General features: G+C 43.8%; 1 protein-coding gene across 6 annotated transcripts in view; it reads left to right on the top strand.

Moving 5' to 3' along the window:
- The window catches only part of LOC141229003 (phospholipid-transporting ATPase IA-like), a 183,805-nt gene that overhangs the window by 99,429 nt on the left and 61,673 nt on the right, over nucleotides 1–22,703 (top strand). For 4 of the 6 annotated variants that reach the window (XM_073667375.1, XM_073667374.1, XM_073667372.1 and 1 more), the window contains exons 10-16: nucleotides 2,251–2,378; nucleotides 14,644–14,755; nucleotides 16,247–16,412; nucleotides 17,754–17,881; nucleotides 20,259–20,336; nucleotides 20,437–20,525; nucleotides 22,601–22,645. In XM_073667375.1, coding sequence (XP_073523476.1) covers nucleotides 2,251–2,378; nucleotides 14,644–14,755; nucleotides 16,247–16,412; nucleotides 17,754–17,881; nucleotides 20,259–20,336; nucleotides 20,437–20,525; nucleotides 22,601–22,645 — 746 coding nt within the window. The remainder of the gene's footprint in view (nucleotides 1–2,250; nucleotides 2,379–14,643; nucleotides 14,756–16,246; nucleotides 16,413–17,753; nucleotides 17,882–20,258; nucleotides 20,337–20,436; nucleotides 20,526–22,600; nucleotides 22,646–22,703) is intronic. The other 2 variants (XM_073667377.1, XM_073667376.1) reach the window with 1 other exon arrangement.

Raw genomic sequence — 22,703 nt, 5'->3', positions numbered from 1 at the left:
TTGTTTATTGAATCCATGTTTAATTTCATATTGTTCAAAGTAATAAATCCAGGCATATGTCTTTCAAGTCAGAAGTTTGTCTAAGTAGGTGGGGCGCATTAAAAATAATCAGTGACTTTAATTTTCTCAAAACTACCATATTTCATGGGCTATGAGATGTACCTTACTATATATGACGCTCCCCAGGTTTAGAAAGCAGACAATGGGAAAACATATTCGCTACTAATTAAAATGTCCTTAGCGGTGTGAAGTAGAGGAGGGGTCAATATTGCTAATTTCAAAGCACAAAGGTAGAATGGGGAGGTGGTAGATCTTTTTTTATTTTTTCTCAGCAAGTGTATTATACACATATACACAACACTGCTGACACAGTACAAGCACATTCAGCTCTGCTGTGTATATTCTACACATACAGCTCTGATATACACGCACACACAGCTCAGATACATTAACACACTCAAACATGTGACTGATCACATGACCTGAAAGGCAGATCTTGGTCGCTTTCTCTCATGCCCTGCACTGATCACACTGATCAGTGTCTGGCTGGAGGAGAGAGAACTGTACCACTGTGCATATAGTTCAGTGATCAGGAAGGATGCTGTATCCGTATCCTCCTCAATCACAGTAAGCTGTCCCAGATCTATAAGAAGGTTTTATAGTCCAAGATATACAGTAATTAAGTTGGTTTACACAAGTTTAACTTTAAATAATGAAGAAGTTGAAGCCAATAATAAAGAGGTTAAAACAAATTTAATTTAAATTACCGGTATTTTACTTTCAGAATACTTGATCTCATTTGTTAGGATATATAAATAGACAATCTGCAAATCACTTAAAAATTATGTTGTCTTTCCCCCCAAAAAAATCACCCCAAAGTATTGGCGTCTTCTGTATAAGTCGCAGTGCTTGGGGTGAATTGTGATAACTTGTTAGCGATGGCTACCATTGGACATCATTTCAAAAAACATCACAGTAAAAGATAATGCCTTACCAACACCAGGTCAGGTTACCAATGCACTGCAGGATGCAGCAAGCCTCCATGATAAAGGCGGGGGGCAGCACATGTGCAGGATACTGATGCAGACAGCCACTCACTAACCTACCAATTCATGGAGGGGGTGGCTGGGTAGTATTATACATGCACACCAATGGAATTTGCTTAGGGCGCCCCCGCCTTTATCATTGAGGTTTGCTGCATCCTGCAGTGCATTGGTAATCTGACCTGGTGTTGGTAAGGCATTATCTTTTACTGTGATAACTTGTTAGCAGCAGAGTCACCGAGATGGATGACTGGAAATGGATGCAGTTCTTTGTTCTCTGCTCTTACTCTCCTGTCTGACAAACCTCTCACAGGTTTAACGGAGGTGCGGCCTTTCAATTCCAGAAATGAAACAAAGGGAGTTCTAGCACCTATAGTGCTGATGAATATAAACTGTTCACTCAAGAGTGGATGGCATGTTGCAGAGCTTATGAATCGAGGCAGTTCCTTCTTTTCTGCAGGTTTTGTTTGACACGTGCTCTTTTAAGTTGTATGATTTTTGTGCTTTTATTAGGATTTTCCCCACACACAATAAATATTAGTCGGATCCTCCAATCTATCTTTTAAAACTTGACTTGTTACGGCCACACTGTTACGGCCACACTGTTACGGCCACACTGTTACGGCCACACTGTTACGGCCACACTGTTACGGCCACACTGTTACGGCCACACTGTTACGGCCACACTGTTACGGCCACACTGTTACGGCCACACTGTTACGGCCACACTGTTACGGCCACACTGTTACGGCCACACTGTTACGGCCACACTGTTACGGCCACACTGTTACGCCATGTTAGGTTGGCTATTAGTGCTTTCATATATCTGGATTGTGTATAGATATCAAGTGATAATGTTATTATATGGGAGTATTCTTAAAGGTGATTGCCAGTTAAAAATAGTTTTTCCAACCCTGAATTTATGGATACACTCTTTTCCCAATTTAATAGGTTATTCCCATCACATAGTATTCCTGGGATATGTCATGGTGCAGGGGAGTCACTACACTGATCTACATGGCTAAACTAGTGATCACATCGAGAGGTTTTCTGATGGTTAAAAAAAAAAGTCAAAAGAAGTTTAATCAAGTTCAAAATGTTAGAAAATATATAAACGGATAATGGAGCAAGAAAACTAAACAATGGCGCCAAGAGGTGCATATAACTCTCTTTAACACCTATTTTCTCTGTCTGGATTTTTTTCCAGGGTCTTTCCCTGACAGCTGACATGAAAGACATTGACACCCTGATGAGCTTATCTGGCAGGATCGAATGTGAAAGCCCTAACAGGCATCTGTATGATTTCAATGGAAACCTCAGGCTTGATGGCCAAGTGTAAGTATGACGTTTATTATTACCCCTTTTGATATTATTACAGGGTAATAGGAATCGTAAAAAAAATGGTCATTAAGTTGTTTTTTTTCCATTTGCTATTAAAATGTATAATTGAGCACATAGTCTTATCAAACCTGGAGTATGAGATTATTAGATATCGAATACTGAAATGTGTGTGTATACATATATATGTGTAAATTGTGAAAATGTATATTGTAAATGTATAAAATGCATACTGGGAAATAAAATTTTGCTTAAACATTTAATTTCAGTTTGTTTCTGATGCAGAATCATTTCTAATGTTACATAATTATCAAGATTTTATTTTATCTTTATTATTTTTATACGCATATTTAATGATTACATAGCCAGCACAGTAATGCTCTGCAAACTCCTGTCACGCACACCCCTCCTCCTCCGGGGAATAGAAGAGAAAAAATTAATTTCCATATTTTTCGGGCTATAGGGGATGCATCTTATTATAAGACACACCCTAGGTATAGACAGCAAAAAATAGGAAAAGTCATACTAATTAGGAGTGAATGTTGATGCAGCAGATATGTGTGTGTGTTTGCAGCGCACATATACATAACACTGCTGCATTCACATTACATGCACACTCAGCTCTACTACAAACACACAGAACTCTGCCACACACACACGGGCACCCACAGCTGTGCTACATGGACGCATGCACACAGCTCTGCTACATCAACACACAGCTCTGCTGCATCAACACCTACACACACAGGTCTGCGGCATCAACACCTACACACGCAGGTCTGCGGCATCAACGGCTACACACGCGGGTCTGCGGCATCAACGCCTACACACGCGGGTCTGCGGCATCAACGCCTACATACGCGGGTCTGCGGCATCAACGCCTACACACGCGGGTCTGCGGCATCAACGCCTACACACGCGGGTCTGCGGCATCAACGCCTACACACGCGGGTCTGCGGCATCAACGCCTACACACGCGGGTCTGCGGCATCAACGCCTACACACGCGGGCCTGCGGCATCAACGCCTGCACACGCGCGCAGGCCTGCGGCATCAACGCCTGCACACGCGCGCAGGCCTGCGGCATCAACGCCTGCACACGCGCGCAGGCCTGCGGCATCAACGCCTGCACACGCGCGCAGGCCTGCGGCATCAACGCCTGCACACGCGCGCAGGCCTGCGGCATCAACGCCTGCACACGCGCGCAGGCCTGCGGCATCAACGCCTGCACACGCGCGCAGGCCTGCGGCATCAACGCCTGCACACACCACATTACCAAATTTTAAAGTGTTTATAGACCTGGAACAAATTCTTCATCTTTAGTAGCTTTCTTTCCTGTTCTGCACTCATCAGTTACATCAGTGTCAGGTTAGAGGAGAAAGAGCAGTTCTCCTAATCAGCGTTCTCCTCGACTATAGGAAGCAGCCTCCTGACTAAAATCGCGCAACATTTATTTTTTTACTAAAAAGGGCATCTTATAGTCCAAAAAATACAGTAATCATTGTTTTTACACGATTTTCTGTCAGAACGTGTGCATTTTGTAGCATTTTCTCCTTTATCTTCCACATTGTTTGTCATCTTAGAAGCTTCCTACCCATATAAATAATTTGTATTTATCTTTCTAGGTGTGTTCCATAATTCAGAATATTTGACATTTTAGATGTTGAATATGTTCCTTTTAAACATTGTGGAGAAACTTTGGTGGTTGTTTTGTTTAGCATTAGGTTATGTTATATGTTTGCGAAAACATGAATAAAGGTCAGTTTGTCCAGAATATGAAAAATCTTATTAAATCTACGTAAAGCCACATGTTAAAGCAAAATATATAATACACCGGATGTCAGGATTTCATATAATCATAGATATTGAATTCTAAAGACTAAGGACCCAAATGTATGAAAGCTAATGGCAACAAATTGTACATGATACTCATGACAACCAGTTACATTCCTACTGTTTTCTATCATAGGTTTTGATTTCCAATTTTTATTGTACCCTTGTTTTCATTTTATGTAACTGGTTCTTTAAAGGGAATTTGTCAGCAAATTTTTGCTATGTAGGGACAGAGACTCTGATTCCAGTGATGCATCACTTAGTTTACTGCAGTGCCGGCTCCAGGTTTTCCTGGGCCCCGGGCGAAAGAGTCTCAGTGGCCCCTTTAACACATACCACGATTCATGATGCACAGATACTGCAGAGAAATATAGGTATAGTACAATGCCAAAGATTTCACTTACTTCCTACATTACATGCTTGATATCTATTGTAAATTCTACAATACCATACATATAGTCTAATGCATAGCCCATAGTCCTCGGTATAGTATAATGCACAGCCCATATCTTTCATATAATATAATGTACAGCTCATAGTCAACCATATAGTATAATGCACCTCCATATATAATGCACAACCCATAGTCATCCATGTAGCATAATGCCCAGCCCATAGTCATCCATGTAGCATAATGCCCAGCCCATAGTCGTCCATGTAGCATAATGCCCAGCCCATGGATGACTATGGGCTGGGCATTATGCTACATGAACGACTATGGGCTGGGCATTATGCTACATGAGTGACTATGGGCTGGGCATCATACTACATGGATGGCTATGGGCTGGGCATCATGCTTCATCATGCATGTAGCATAATACCCAGCCCATAGTCATCCATGTAGCATAATGCCCAGCCCATAGTCATCCATGTAGCATAATGCCCAGCCCATAGTCATCCAGACAGTCTGATGCCCAGCCCATAGTCATCCATGTAGCATAATGCCCAGCCCATAGTCATCCAGACAGTCTGATGCCCAGCCCATAGTCATCCAGACAGTCTGATGCCCAGCCCATAGTCATCCAGACAGTCTGATGCCCAGCCCATAGTCATCCAGACAGTCTGATGCCCAGCCCATAGTCATCCAGACAGTCTGATGCCCAGCCCATAGTCATCCAGACAGTCTGATGCCCAGCCCATAGTCATCCAGACAGTCTGATGCCCAGCCCATAGTCATCCAGACAGTCTGATGCCCAGCCCATAGTCATCCAGACAGTCTGATGCCCAGCCCATAGTCATCCAGACAGTCTGATGCCCAGCCCATAGTCATCCAGACAGTCTGATGCCCAGCCCATAGTCATCCAGACAGTCTGATGCCCAGCCCATAGTCATCCAGACAGTCTGATGCCCAGCCCATAGTCATCCAGACAGTCTGATGCCCAGCCCATAGTCATCCAGACAGTCTGATGCCCAGCCCATAGTCATCCAGACAGTCTGATGCCCAGCCCATAGTCATCCAGACAGTCTGATGCCCAGCCCATAGTCATCCAGACAGTCTGATGCCCAGCCCATAGTCATCCAGACAGTCTGATGCCCAGCCCATAGTCATCCAGACAGTCTGATGCCCAGCCCATAGTCATCCAGACAGTCTGATGCCCAGCCCATAGTCATCCAGACAGTCTGATGCCCAGCCCATAGTCATCCATGTAGTAGTATAGCAACCGTGTACTCACTGATTTAAATAAAAATATATCCTTCCCATCCCCTCCCCCACCATGCGGCGTCCTCTTCTAAAGCTGGCAGCTGACTTCAGCGTGCAAGCGACAGGAGTGCATGACGTCACTGCCAAGCGCCCCCGGTCACGTATACACAGACGTCAGCTGCTGGCCTTTGGTCTGTGCGCTGCAATACACTTAAGCTGAATGTGTGTCCGAGAAGTATTTGCTGGTGTCAGCGGGCCCCTCACCAACTGGGCCATGGTGGTGACTGCTGCGACTGCGGAAATTATGCCCATGGTGAGTGGGCCCCCCACCTTTGTCCAGGGCCCTGACACTTGCCTGGGTGCAGCAGTTGTGATAGAACCACAGCTTTCTCTGCTGCTGATCTAGCAGAGCTGAGTTGTTGAGCTCTGTATAACTCTGCCCACACCACTGTTTGGCAGCTTTCTGTGTTCTCTTTATATTGACAGAAAGCTGTTAATCAGTGGTGAGAGCGAGGTTGGATCAGAAGGCACGAGACACCTAGTCTTTTAGTGATAATCTCCTGCTGATAAAACAGTGATTATATTAAAGCAAAAACATGCAGCCTAGTAAGTTACAGATAGCTGGAATCAGGGTCTCTGCCCCTACATCATGTTGCTCTCAGATAACAAAGCAAAAATCATCTGACAAATGCCCTTTAAAAGTTTATGGCATCCATGTTAGATTGCTGCGTGTCCATTTCTCCACATGTCAGATCATAACAGAAGAGCACACTAGGTTTTTTTTATGGAAGCTAAAAGGATTTTCTTATTGCACTCAGTATACCTGCAGGGTATGCCATAAATGACTAATAGAAGCAAGACAAACACTTTTGTGAAGAGCAAGGCCCTGTCTCACTTGCCTCTGAATGAAGATCATCTCCTGCACGTCAGCTCTGTTAATAGCTGAGCCAGCGTACATTCCTATTTTTAGGTCTCCAATAATTAAACATGCATTCAGCGAAAAGAAAACCATTCTCCATATATCCTATAGTTAATATGACAAGAATTAAACCGCCAAATTGAGATAACTCCTGGAAATAGCAATGTTATTATATATAGTAACAATATAAAGTGCAAGTGCAGATAAAAACATCAGTGCAGTCCATATATCAGTATAGCAAAAGAGTAATTCAAGCAACCGAGACGGTGTCCTCCTCGACGGGTGTTTCAGCTTTTAGGCTTTGTCTGGGGTGTCTCTAAAGAAAGCCTACTTGTTTAATCCCATTACTACATATAGACAAACACAATCACAAATTGCTCACCATGCAACATTTAAAGGGAATGTGGCAGGTTTTTGTTATGTAATCTGAGGACAGAATGAGGTAGGGGTTAAAACACAGATTTCAACAATGTGTCACATGTCGGCTGTGTGCTGTTGTTTACTTACAGGAAAGGTTTTATCACCTGGTGATTATCATTATCTGCACTACAGTAGCAGTGCATGCTAGTCTGACTCCGCCCCCTTCTGTGATAAGCCTCTCACTGTCAATAGATAATGTACATACAGAGCCTGGTGTGGGCGGGGTTATCTTCCTCAGCTCTGCTGCATTGCTGACTCTAAGAACTCTTTATCAGAACGGCTGCATCCAGTAAACGAAGTGATACATCATTGGATTCGGGGTCTATTTGCCTACATCTAGCTGCTCTTAAATGAGGTAACAAAAATCAGTTGACAGATTTCCTTTAAAGGGACTCTGTTAGCAGGTTTTTGCTATGTAATATGGGCGCAGCATGATGTAGGGGCAGAGATAATTGATAATGGATGTAGCAATGCAGCCCACTGCGTAACACGAAACTTTCTGAATAATGACCACTTTTACATTGTAATTCGGCTGAGGTGGGGGCCACTGGTGATAATTTGTTAGTCGTTCTTTCTTCCATGGTTGGAATAGTTGGTCGATCACCTGAAGAAAATAATTATTTGCTTCGAACACGGCAACTTAATAAAGGGATTACTCTCGCTTTGTTTGTCCAAAGGTCAGGAGACTTCATTGCTTTCCCAGGTAGAGGGCCTGGATATGGATGATCACTCATCCAGTAATCTATTAATAATGTATCGGCATTGTCTAATGAGGCTGTGTGAGGATCATGAGGCATTTGGGAAATAGAAAGAACGCTCTGGTGACATATTGATTTGCACGGCTTTTGTGGCTGTTACATCTCCAGCATGTTTTCTCAGCGTGACCTCTAGTGGTCACATGCAGAACTTTCCTACAGCTCCTGGAGGATTCTCTGCTGCTGCTGCACATCCTTGTAGGCACTTCTTGTATATTTTTGTACACTATTAGTTCTTTTTTGTTTTCTTCAGGTTTGAAGTTTATTTTACAAAGTTTATTGCTTGAAATGTGGTTCCCTTCTATATTATTGTTGGCAATGTTACTATTAGCAGTTTCTTTTTTTCCTTGGTTGCCCTATTAATGCAAGCTTAAGCCTGTAATTTAAGCGTTTCCCTGTTTCTTAGGCGATTTGCTGTGTGACGTGCTGTGTATACTGTATGTAGGGGATCTGCTGTGTGACGTGCTGTATATAGGGGATCTGCTGTGTGACGTGCTGTGTATACTGTATGTAGGGGATCTGCTGTGTATACTGTATGTAGGGGATCTGCTGTGTGACGTGCTGTGTATACTGTATGTAGGGGATCTGCTGTGTGACGTGCTGTGTATGCTGTATGTAGGGGATCTGCTGTGTGACGTGCTGTGTATGCTGTATGTAGGGGATCTGCTGTGTGACTTGCTGTGTATTCTGTATATAGGGGATCTGCTGTGTGATATGCTGTGTATACTGTATGGAGGGGATCTGCTGTGTGACGTGCTGTGTATGCTGTATATAGGGGATCTGCTGTGTGACGTGCTGTGTATGCTGTATATAGGGGATCTGCTGTGTGACGTGCGGTGTATACTGTATATAGGGGATCTGCTGTGTGACGTGCTGTGTATGCTGTATATAGGGGATCTGCTGTGTGACGTGCGGTGTATACTGTATATAGGGGATCTGCTGTGTGACGTGCTGTGTATGCTGTATGTAGGGGATCTGCTGTGTGACTTGCTGTGTATGTGTGACGCCTCTACTCAGAAAGCCCGTGTTTTACCCTGGGTGTTGGGGGACTCTGTGTCGGGCCCTGCGTTGAAGAGATAGGATGCAGCCGTGGCCCGGGCCCGACCCGTGCTCAGGGCCGTCACATTAGAAAGAGATGGTGTGGGCTATCCCGGGTTGAGTGGCTGATTAACGACTACGCCACCTGTGGTGTCTGGTGAAGGGCCACCAGCGCCGCTAGCAGTCCGCCGAGGCCCGATGTCATGGCGGCTAAAGTTCTCACTGCTCCCCACAGGAGCGTGGCCTCAGGGCAGACAAACAGGATGAAGGGGGGGTATCAGTAGCGCGGGAGTACGGGCACCGCGTTGCGTGGTATGGCGCGTAATGAACTGTCCGGAGGCCATAGGGGTGAACTTCCAAGGCTTTACTCACTCAGAGATGTCAGCGGGAAGGCGACTCCCTGCTCCTCACAGAGTCCTGCGGCCACCAGGGACGGGGGTCTGACTACCTCCGAGGAAGTCCAGTGTTCGGTAGCGACCCTACACCAGAGTGTTCCTGCACTACAGACTTCACCCTTTCCTGTCTGTGCGTGTGTAGATAGGCCGGGTCTCCCTCTGAGCTCCTCTCAGGTGTAGGGCTCGGGTGGCAATTCCTCTCCATCCGACGCCCGTTGGGATCCTCAGGGCCTAACTGGGCTTTCCCGTCCTGGACGTAGAGTACAAGGTCGGGTGTCAGGGGCCGGTACCCGTTTGCAGCCGGAATCCCTCTGAATAGATCAGGTAGGCGAGGACAGGTGGCGTGCTCCGCTCCGTCTGCATCCTCCCCGGGACCCATTTGCTGGGGAGCCACACTCTAAAGCTCCCGGGCCTTCTTGATCCTGGTCCTCGGCCGGGTTGAGACATTCCATGTCTGCAACCTACCTCTTATCCCAAGGCCAGGGTACGAGGGCTGTGTCCCTTGCCGGTGCAGGCCCACACAGGATCTGCGCTCCCGGAGGGAAGTCACATCACACACAGTATTTTGACAGCACAGTGACAGCCGACAGACTAGCAAGGGCTAGACTGATGGACCACAGAAGAACCAACTAACAAGGACCGAAGGACCAGAGAACAACCAGCAGAAGGACAAAGATCAAAGATGGCATTCTATTAAATATGAAATCTAAAGTGTCACTCTCTAGTTGTTCCTCCACCCACACCCACTAACTGGTTCCTACCACTTTGTGTTCCCCAGTCTCCCTGTAACCAGGGGAGCAGCACCTAGTGCATACTAGCTCCCTCTGGTGGAGAAGTGTGGTGTTGGATGCAAAAGGCTGGAACACTACCATCACACTGGCCTTACCTCAGAGGAGGAACACCACACTCCATTGAAGAAGTGCAGCATTCCTGTGGTGGTCGAACCCTCAGGGGCGCCACATATGCTGTATGTAGGGGATCTGCTGTGTGACATGCTGTGTATACTGTATGTAGGGGATCTGCTGTGTGACATGCTGTGTATACTGTATGTAGGGGATCTGCTGTGTGACGTGCTGTGTATACTGTATATAGGGGATCTGCTGTGTGACGTGCTGTGTATGCTGTATGGAGGGGATCTGCTGTGTGACGTGCTGTGTATACTGTATGTAGGGGATCTGCTGTGTGATGTGCTGTGTACACTGTATGTAAGGGATCTGCTGTGTGACGTGCTGTATATGCTGTATGGAGGGGATCTGCTGTGTGACGTGCTGTGTATACTGTATGGAGGGGATCTGCTGTGTGACGTGCTGTGTATACTGTATGGAGGGGATCTGCTGTGTGATATGCTGTGTATACTGTATGGAGGGGATCTGCTGTGTGATATGCTGTGTATACTGTATGGAGGGGATCTGCTGTGTGACGTGCTGTGTATACTGTATGGAGGGGATCTGCTGTGTGATATGCTGTGTATACTGTATGGAGGGGATCTGCTGTGTGACGTGCTGTGTATACTGTATGGAGGGGATCTGCTGTGTGACGTGCGGTGTATACTGTATGGAGGGGATCTTCTGTGTGACGTGCTGTGTATACTGTATGGAGGGGATCTGCTGTGTGACGTGCTGTGTATACTGTATGGAGGAGATCTGCTGTTTGACATGCTGTGTATACTGTATGTAGGGGATCTGCTGTGTTACGTGCTGTGTATGCTGTATATAGGGGATCTGCTGTGTATGCTGTATATAGGGGATCTGCTGTGTGACGTGCTGTGTATACTGTATGGAAGGGATCTGCTGTTTGACGTGCTGTGTATGCTGTATGGAGGGGATCTGCTGTGTGATATGCTGTGTATGCTGTATGTAGGGGATCTGCTGTGTGACGTGCTGTGTATACTGTATATAGGGGATCTGCTGTGTGACGTGCTGTGTATGCTGTATATAGGGGATCTGCTGTGTGACATGCTGTGTATACTGTATGGAGGGGATCTGCTGTGTGACTTGCTGGGTATGCTGTATATAGGGGATCTGCTGTGTGATATGCTGTGTATACTGTATATAGGGGATCTGCTGTGTGACGTGCTGTGTATGCTGTATATAGGGGATCTGCTGTGTGACGTGCTGTGTATGCTGTATATAGGGGATCTGCTGTGACTTGCTGGGTATGCTGTATATAGGGGATCTGCTGTGTGATATGCTGTGTATACTGTATGGAGGGGATCTGCTGTTTGACGTGCTGTGTATGCTGTATGTAGGGGATCTGCTGTGACGTGCTGTGTATACTGTATATAGGGGATCTGCTGTGTGACGTGCTGTGTATGCTGTATGGAGGGGATCTGCTGTGTGACGTGCTGTGTATACTGTATGTAGGGGATCTGCTGTGTGATGTGCTGTGTACACTGTATGTAAGGGATCTGCTGTGTGACGTGCTGTGTATACTGTATATAGGGGATCTGCTGTGTGACTTGCTGGGTATGCTGTATATAGGGGATCTGCTGTGTGATATGCTGTGTATACTGTATGGAGGGGATCTGCTGTTTGATGTGCTGTGTATGCTGTATGTAGGGGATCTGCTGTGACGTGCTGTGTATACTGTATATAGGGGATCTGCTGTGTGACGTGCTGTGTATGCTGTATGGAGGGGATCTGCTGTGTGACGTGCTGTGTATACTGTATGTAGGGGATCTGCTGTGTGATGTGCTGTGTACACTGTATGTAAGGGATCTGCTGTGTGACGTGCTGTGTATACTGTATATAGGGGATCTGCTGTGTGACGTGCTGTGTATGCTGTATATAGGGGATCTGCTGTGTGACTTGCTGGGTATGCTGTATATAGGGGATCTGCTGTGTGACGTGCTGTGTATGCTGTATATAGGGGATCTGCTGTGTGACGTGCTGTGTATACTGTATATAGGGGATCTGCTGTGTGATGTGCTGTGTATGCTGTATATAGGGGATCTGCTGTGTGATATGCTGTGTATACTGTATGGAGGAGATCTGCTGTTTGACGTGCTGTGTATGCTGTATGTAGGGGATCTGCTGTGACATGCTGTGTATACTGTATATAGGGGATCTGCTGTGTGACGTGCTGTGTATGCTGTATGGAGGGGATCTGCTGTGTGACGTGCTGTGTATACTGTATGTAGGGGATCTGCTGTGTGATGTGCTGTGTACACTGTATGTAGGGGATCTGCTGTGTGACGTGCTGTGTATACTGTATATAGGGGATCTGCTGTGTGACGTGCTATGTATGCTGTATATAGGGGATCTGCTGTGTGACTTGCTGGGTATGCTGTATATAGGGGATCTGCTGTGTGATATGCTGTGTATACTGTATGGAGGGGATCTGCTGTTTGACGTGCTGTGTATACTGTATATAGGGGATCTGCTGTGTGACGTGCTGTGTATGCTGTATATAGGGGATCTGCTGTGTGACTTGCTGGGTATGCTGTATATAGGGGATCTGCTGTGTGATATGCTGTGTATACTGTATGGAGGGGATCTGCTGTTTGACGTGCTGTGTATGCTGTATATAGGGGATCTGCTGTGTGACGTGATGTACTTTATATTATACTGAGCATCCTATAAGAAACGTGCTCCTTTTTTAAAATGGCAGCCTCTACAGTGATATCTGTTAATGAAATACCTCAAATCTATATTGTACATTTCTGCCTCCAATAGTTATTGCAAAACACAATATAAAAGAAACTTTTTCTAAGCTATATTCTATGACGCCTTGAAAACCCTTTAAAGAAAGTTACCAAATCACAGACAAGGAGAGCCACCGTGTAAACTAGCTGATTACTTGTAGTCCAGCTCCTGAGACGCCTATCAGACCAGGGAAAATGTGGTGTTACATGGCCGCTGAATCGATGTAAATCCTTTTATGCCCAAAGAAAGATGGGTATTCACAGAGTAATAGCTAGCCACCCATTGACTACATGGACACATGGTCGTACTTCTGGAGAATGAAAGCTTGGGAAGTGGATTTACTCCTTGACAGACAAAGAGAGGTTACAAATGGAGGATCCCTATATATGGGCCATCCATATGATCTCTTGTTGTCCTGTGGAGACAGTCCTATTTATATTATTGACATCCAATGTATGCCCATTGTATAGTTTGGTTTTCCTAACTTGCATGTATTTTCCTAGATAAACTCTGCACTGTGCACTGTCTGTCTCTTTAAAGTTGGGGAACAACTGGTCCTTCAAGTGGCCAAACACATCAGATAGATCTCCATTGCTTCCTTATGCCTAAAAAACATGCTTGATCAACTCAGTTGAGCATATATGTGTTTTATATGGCAAAAGTGGAGTAAGCCATTAGCAGATATCTCAGCCTACGGCTTATCTCCTGGTAGTACTAAGGAATTAATCTTTTAAAAATGCCTGATCCTTCCCTCTCCCAGCATCATTTGACAGGGAGGTCTAGGAGGACCCCATACACATGAAATGACCCACCGTTCATCAGTAATATGTTGTAAATTGTATTTATGATTTCAAAAGTAGAATGACTGACGCTCACCTAGTTGTAGAAGTTTCAAAGGTTCATTCTATCCGTAGCATCGAATATAGCCTCAATGATGCGTTTCAGCTCTAACTTTTCAAACCTTATATATGAAAAAGGCTTCGAGCTGAATCGAGTCATTGATGCTATATCCAATGCCACTGATGGAATAAACCTTTGAAACTTCTACAACCTTTGGAGTGGCGATCTTTCTGCTTCTGATTTCATATGGGACGCCTTCCATAGACACCAGATCCACCAACTCCCCGAGTGCTGACTGGCTCTATAGCTGTACTTTGTATTTATTCACATAAAGGAAACAGGGATTGTTCAGCTCATCTCATAAAAAAACACAAACTCAAGATGTGCACGGACAATAGATCCAGGTTGGGAAGGATGATGAACATCTGAAAAATCACAACTTAGTCCAGCTCCAGCATGCCATCCATGGTTAAGAACGGATTATATTTTCAGGTTCGAAAAGCAGAGACTTGTGTGTTTTTAATTATCCATTAAAAAGATAATGAATAAAAGTTTATATATTTTTTTTATCTGGAGATTGAGTGCAGGATGAAGTTATTTCACTTTTCTTTATGACTGTGACAATACTGGATTCCATGTCTTCCCAATGGTAGCGATACATAAACATAGCGTCCTCCCTGGAAATGTCAGCAGTCTAAACCACACTGGTAAGGCTGTCAGGACTGGCCTTGTATGAAGACCTGGATCTAACCATGTTTGTCTTGTGTCGTCCTCTAGCACCGTCCCATTAGGTCCAGACCAAATTCTTCTGAGAGGAGCTCAGCTGAGGAACACTCAGTGGGTTCATGGCATCGTTGTCTACACTGGTCATGACACAAAGCTTGTGCAGGTGAGACACCTTATCTTAGTAGGTTATTTATTTTAAAGGTAGCTGTGCAAATGGATGCTGAAACAGAGAGGACCTGCTTACCTCTGACCGCCGCTCCTACTGCCGGAGTGGAAGAGATGATGTCCCAACCACCAGTCGCCTCACCGATCAGCCCATCCGTGGCCACAGGGGTCAGGTGACTGCAGGTCATGACTTCATCTCCTCCAGTCCCGCAGAGACTAAGTGGCAGGACTCAAAGGGCAGATTTCAGGGGTAAGCATGCCTGCTTTGTCTTTGATCAGCATTTCTTCTGAAGACTCACTTTAAAAAAACAAGGACCAGAAAACCCCTTAAAACATTTTTCTAGGTTGCAGGACAATAACTTTTTTTTTTAGTCCATATTGTTCTATAACTCTAAAGAAGCACTCCTCCTCCTCCTCCTCCTCCCATCAAAATTTTTATCCTCAATATATTTCAGTCGTTATATTATACATCACTATGTAGTTACAATTGCTCATTTTTCCTTTTTACCCAGCTAATTATTCTCTTTTCCATTAGGTCTATGAGATCACGTGATTAAAAACTGACTAGCTGAATCCTTCTAAGCTCTATGTAGAAACAGGAGGTCAGTTTTCCCAGTATGAGTCATGAGTTGCTGCAAATGTCCCTGGCAGAGGGGAGAAGAAGGGAACAGCGGGTTCAGGAGTTGAAGAGGGGAATGATAAATGCAGGGAAAAGAGACTTTCTGTTTTTACAAAGAGAAGAATTAGCTGGGTAGAAAGGCCAAATGAGCGATTGTGAGTACACAATGTTGTATAATATGATGACTGCAATATATTAAGAGGATAAAAACTTTGACGGGGAGTACTTCTTTAATGTGTATGGTCTATGTGAATGTCTATGATTGTAATGTATAATTTATATGTATTTTCGGAAACCCTTTTATCAAATAATTTATCAATAGGTGAGATGTATCAAAACAAATCCTAAAAAAATGTAATTGTTTGCTAACTATTTCCTTGCACCACTTTAATCTCCTAAATGTAGCCCCACTCCCATGCCTTTTATTCACAGATGTAGCAAATGTTAACTTGACAATTAACACCTTACATACCACGAGGCTGCAAACTGTAACCTGACATTTAACAGAGCACAAAGCATTGAAACTGTCACATTGATGGGGCTGTCCAGGACTTGGATAGTGATGGTCTTTCCTTATGATAGGTTTTCAGTATCAGGTGGGGGGTCGGCACCTCCACACAATAAGCTTTTAGCCACTCCAGTGGGGGCCGGATGTACTCCCTGTATGGCGCTGGACAGCACATTGCCATATACTATATTGTGGCCGTTCTCCAGAACTATTTTTCTGCTCTCATTCATTTCAGTGGGTGCGTAGCTGCAGTGTCAGGGTAACCTTTGCTACATCTGTAATGTGTAACTCGTATGTATAATCACTATGTTTTTATATAAAGTGATATAGTTGAATATCCTCTATTTTATCTATTGATGTAGAATTCAACCCGACCTCCCCTGAAGTTGTCCAATGTGGAGCGTATAACCAACATACAGATCCTGCTCCTGTTCGGGACACTCATCACAATCTCCTTAGTTTGCTCCATCGGCTCTTCCATCTGGAACTCCAAACATGAACAGAAAGACTGGTATCTCAGTCTGAATTGTAAGAGAAAAAAAAAACTGTTTCTTGAAATAGCTGTAGATGAAAAGCTGCTAAAATGAGCAAAATGTAAACGTGCAAGACTTGAGAAACCGCGGCTGTGATAGGCATAGAGGTACTAGACATACTCACACATGTGCGAGTCCTGCCCACAAAACGCACCTTTAATGTGATGTTCTGTCCCCATACAGCATGTATATTGTCAGCAGCACATCCCCTCTTTACACAGGCCAATGTGCTGCTGACAATATGCATGCTGTGTGGGTGCCAAGCCTGATATCAGTGGTGTGAATTGGCCCTGAAACAGGCGCCAACTGACTAGTAAAAAGTGTGTTATGCGTTGAGCTCTGCCCATGTAAATGCACTGGCTCATCCAACGCTAATGCACTGGCTTATCCAAACTTCAGGGCAGGTGTTTGCACCCTTAAGACCCATTTAGGCTGCCCAAGACCAGGTGGCAACCACCCGAAAAATTGCCAAAACGCCTATTCGTCGGATGCAATGGTTTTGAAGGCAGCATAAAAATAATCATCCTCGTCAGCACATTGTCCTGTGTAAACAGGAGGCGGGCTGCCGATTAATTTGATATTGTATGCACAGAGAATAATCGTATTAATAATCATTCTCTACATAGAGCTCTGTTAGGCCGTTCTAAACAGGGTATTAACTACCTGCCAATCGGCTTGTAACGGCCGTGATTGACTCATATAAATGTGCCGTAACTCTATGCAAAAGCTGAAAATACCGCTACTGCTGGAGTGACACGTTGGTGCACCTTCCGTGTAAAGCGGATTATCACTATTGCTATTTGGCTTTCTAATAGGACAGGTTTGGCAGCTGCAGATCTGCTGGATTTTTATTTCCAAATTGTAGTGAATCCGCAGCTGAATCGACAAGTGTCACATACAGATGTTTTTATTTTGCCGAATTGTGATGGATTTTACACCAAATATTGCAAAGGAGGCAATCTGTGATCAATTCCACACAAATAAATGACATTTCAGTTTCGGAGTAGATGAGATTTTTTGCTGGTGCTGTTTTCTGCTGCAGATTATCCACACGAGAATGCTCACAAAAATAATCTGCAGCACGTACGGTACATCTGCATTTCCCCGCATTATTAGAAGTGCTATTTTCTCAGGAGTTGATGTAAACTGACCCTAGCAGATCTCATTTGGTAGTGGGGACAGATTGTGGGCTGCGGACCCATAGGTGGGGAATAGGATGAAGTACGGAGTGTGTGCGGTAGGCGCGCGGCTGTGCACTGTTTGGCAGATTGTTTTGTTGGAGGCGCTTGTCTGGAAGCAATTGTAACCTCTCCCTTTATCTGTGATCACTGAACAGATGGTGGAGCTAACAACTTTGGACTGAATTTTTTAACATTTATCATTCTGTTCAACAATCTCATACCCATCAGTTTGCTGGTGACTTTGGAAGTGGTGAAATTTATCCAAGCTTATTTCATTAACTGGGTGAGTCATTTTACAGTAGCGATCAATTTAGTGTCTCATTATATACTGATTATTTACATATGTTGTGGGAGCTTTTAACTTGCCTCTTAATAATTTAAATTTACCATGTACAGACATCAAATTTACTATGATGACCCTGAAGTGTCTTTCTATAACTTTTTTTGTATATATATAATTTTTTTTTTAATTACAATATTTGCACATTTTAGGGGTTTTCCAGGCATATGTATTTGAAGTACAAAATATAATCTACAGTAGCGGTTATCAATAGTAAATTGGTGGGGGTATGACAGCCGGCACCCCCACCGATCAGCTGTTTTTCTGATTTTCTACCACAGCGCACAACTCCTGTTCTTTTGTATAGAAGCTGTACTATGGCAGCGACTGGAGTAAGAAACCGCAGATCACTGGGGGTGCCACGTGTTGGACCCTCATGGATCTGCATATATCCTGTAGATTGGTCATCATAGTTATGCCCGGACAACCCTTTTAATTTACTCTATCCTAACTTTCTCAATCCTATCTGTCTTCTATATGAATGCTTGAGAATCAGAGATGTCTCTGCTTTATCCTGAATAGGTATGAGAATTTTCTTGTTCATATGACTGTCTCAAAGGTATTCTGTCAGCAGGTTTTTGCTGTGTCATCTGATAGCAGCATGATATAGGGGCTGAGACCCTGATTCCAGCAATGTGTCACTTGGCTGCATGCTGCTGTTTCAATAAAATCAATGTTTTATCAGCAGGAGATTATCACTACAGGACTAGCTGCCTCACGCCTCCTAGCCCAACCACTCCCCCACCACTGATTAGCAGCTTGCTGTCCATTTACAATGTATACAGAAACGAAAACCTAAAGAGACGAACTGGAATATAAACTGGTGTGCATGCAGCTTGTAAGCGCATGTTCACACTGGCCACTGAACAGACAAAGCTCAAGAGAAAAACAAAATGGGCAAATACCCGGCAATAAATAAATAGGAATAGTGCTTGAAACTAACATGGGGTACTTGGTTAACAGAATTTTGATAAAAAACAAACAAACATAAAAGCCATCCCACCACGTCACGGTGACCCTACTCGGGACTGTCCTAACCTATAGTATTAATACATTACCATATGTCAAATGGCGTAAATGTGAATAATGTATACAGAAAGCTGCCAATCACTGGTGTGGGCAGGGTTATACATGGCTCAGGATTCGGGCTGTACTACATCTGCAGCAGAGAAAACTGTGATTCTATCACAACTGCTCCACCCAGTAAACGAAGTGATACATTGCTGGAAAATCAGTGTTTTATCAGCAGGAGATTATCACTACAGGAATAGGTGTCTCGTGCCATGTAGTCCAAGCATGTCCCCTCCCCAATGATTAACAGCTTTCTGCCTATGCACAGTGTACACAGAAAGCTGCCAATCACTGGTGTTGGCGGGGTTATACTTGGCTTAAGATTTTGAGCTCTACTAGATCTGCAGCAGAGAAAACTGTGATTGCAGAAGATTATCACTACAGGACTAGGTGTCTCGTGCCGTGTTGTCCAACCATGTCCGTCCCCCTACCCAACATAGTTTAACAGATTTCTGCCTATGCACAGTGTACACAAAAAGCAGCCAATCAGTGGTGTGGGTGGGGTTATACAGAGCTCAGCATTCAGAGAACTGCTACATCTGCAGCAGAGAAAACGTCATAGCTATCATAACTACAGCCCGATAAAAAGTGACACATCGCTGGAATCAGGGTCTCTGTCCCTACCTCATGCTGTTCTCACATGGGGTAGTAAAAAACTGGTGGCAGATTCCCTTTAATCAGAGATTGCTTTTAACATTCATGAGCAGATATTAATGTATATTTATCCATAGAGCGCATGTGGATATGATTTCTGCAACCAAGTCTTCTTCGCTTAGGCCCCATTCACATGTCCATCTCCTGTCCGTGTTTTTCATGGATAGATCACATACCATTATAGTCTTTGGGCAAGTTGATATCGACGTTTTTTTTTTGTTGTTTTTTTTTCATAACCGGTTGTTCGGAGAAAAAAAATGGAGACTTCCTTTTTCAACTCAATTATAGATTAGAATTGCGAAAGCAAATGATTCTTGGGGGAAAAAAACAGCTGTCAGATGCCATTCCCATGTTATCCGTGTGCAAGAGTAGAAAATACACCACAAGTATTGACAGGTTGCCTGGAGATGAGCTGTAATACCACACAATGTCTGGACACGTCTTCTGTTTTTGGATGAAAGCAGCCATGTTTTTGAAGCCTATACAACCCCTTTAACTTTCTGGTCTGTCCATTCATCCCTCCGACAAATGAAAGCATTAGGTTCTTTAGATATTCCCTTTGTTAATGTCATCTGTGTCCTGTTCTTCCCTGTAGGATATGGACATGCACTATGAAGCAACAGATACCTCCGCCATGGCCCGAACATCAAATCTTAATGAGGAACTGGGGCAGGTACGTCTAAACTAAGTCCGTCAGATCAGAACCTGCCCATTCTATCATTTTTTTTTCCAGACTTTGACTCAAACATGAATTTGCTTTTTTCTATACATAGGTAAAATATATATTTTCCGATAAGACTGGGACTCTGACCTGCAATGTCATGCAATTCAAAAAGTGTAGCATCGCAGGAATTGCCTACGGGTAAGTAAAAATTATTAGAATATTGTCGATGTGACTTATTAAGGTCTGTTCACATGTTGCAGGACTTGTCCTGTTACTAAATCCAGTACAAAGATCACATGTCCGGCCGACATTGGCCACATAAAGAAAATGCCATAAAAACTGCACAGATTTTCTTTTTTTCTACAGTGCATTAAACGGGATTTGCACAGTACTTTTATTGTACTGTACGTTTCTATGGATTTGTCATCAGGTGTACAGGCTAAGTGCACCCAGTACTGATTTCTCCACAGTGGCTGACTGCCTGGTTTTCCAAAACTTCTCCATGCAAAATTATTATTTTTTTTTTTTTTAGAAACTGGACCTATTAGATTTAGCCGATCACCCCTGCAGCCACTTTATACAATGGGGTTGTCTCTTGTGAACTCCATTTAACTCATTAATACATAATTCCAAAATACAAATAACTAGCTCAAGCTTGTGTGTGCGCAGACATTGAATCAGAAAGCAATGCTAAGGGATCGGCTTTGAAGTTTACACAACTGGGATTACGGCTCTGAAGTTTGCACAACTGGGATTACGGCTCTGAAGTTTGCACAACTGGGATTACGGCTCTGAAGTTTGCACAACTGGGATTACGGCTCTGAAGTTTGCACAACTGGCATTGCGGCGCTGAAGTTTGCACAACTGGCATTGCGGCGCTGAAGTTTGCACAACTGGCATTGCGGCGCTGAAGTTTGCAGAATTTTGATTACTGTTCTAAACTACATTCAGCTTTTTATTAGCGCGCTCTATTTATCAAATCACCCAACTGCACCCTAAACTGGTGCTCAAAGTTAGAAATACACTTATGAACATGACAGAACTGAGCTGAAAGGGTCGTCTCACCATGGAGAAGAGCCGGTTCAATTCTCGACATCAAAAGGTTTATGGGAAACATTCAAGAACACTTCAGGTTTTTTTTTAGTCCTAGCTCTTTATATAAATTGGAGTCCACTGGGCGGTCTTACTTGGCAAATGACAACAATCTTTTTATGCACGTGGATACAGGAATGACTGTCAGTTACAGATTAGGACCTCCCATTGGACTCCTAAGCATAGAAAGAGCTGGGATTTAAATAAAATACACGTTCTACTGAATCTATTCCCACAAATCTTTATATCGTTTTACTCAGCTCTTCTTCGTCTGTAACAAGCTGCCCACAGATTGCACAGTATTTTCAAGGTAACAGGTTCCCTTTAAATGGTGGCTTTTACATTGAATGGCCATTGAGGTAGTACATGGCGTCTGTTAGAGATGAAGATGAAAGCTCTCAGGAGAATTGTACTGTCTGATCTACGTCAGAAGCCGCAGCAGAGTAATACCACGGATGTTAATACCGCAATATACTGTATATACGTTCGTCCTGGATATACATAAGAACCGTTCATTCTTTTATTGTTTGTCTTCAATGCTTTAGTCTTTTTGACCATTGACGTGAACAGTATCCTCTCCTAGGACTGTTTGCTTTGTTTTATGCTCTAGTTTTAGTGAGCTGCAACCGTGAAATTAGAGTATATGACTGATATATATGATTGGTAGCAAAAGCGAGAAAATACGCCCCAAGGCCTCATTCAGACCTCTGTTTTTTTATACAAGAAAATAAGGACCGTTTTTCATCAGTGTGCTGGATCCTGTTTTCATCCATTTTGGCCCGAGTGCTTGTTTTATCATAATTGTTGCATCTGTTTTTTTTCTCTAGTGTAAAAAAAAAAATACAATTTCCAATCCATTAATCAGTAAAAAAAAATTGACTTCCATCAGGTGACACACAGATGATGGCGTTTGCTTGGTGTCCATTTTTTTTACTGACTCATTGAATTAGCGAGTTTGATCCATGATTCGGATCAAAAATTGCAATGTCTCCATTTGTTGTTTTGTTTTTTTTGCGGGGAGACAGTCTGCAAAAAACACAGGCATGTAAACAACCTCATAGATTATAATTTCTATGTTTCCTATCCGTGAAAAAAATATGGAGAGAACACATGGGTGATAAAAGGACGTCTGATGGCGGGCTCACTCTTTTTCTATGTTTTTCCTCTTTCTTCTTGTGCAGTCACTGTCCAGACCCCGAGGACAATAGGTATTGTGAAGATGACTGGTAAGCGGGGCAGGCCTCCCCTCTTGCATGTGTGCGTTGTGCTTGTTCTCCTCTCCAG

Source organism: Phyllobates terribilis, unplaced genomic scaffold, assembly GCF_046119375.1.
Source record: "Phyllobates terribilis strain yellow unplaced genomic scaffold, ASM4611937v1 Scaffold_444__1_contigs__length_1506546, whole genome shotgun sequence".
Classification (NCBI taxonomy): domain Eukaryota; kingdom Metazoa; phylum Chordata; class Amphibia; order Anura; family Dendrobatidae; genus Phyllobates; species Phyllobates terribilis.
Note: the sequence above shows the minus strand (reverse complement) of the source record. Positions and strands in the feature narration are given on the sequence as shown.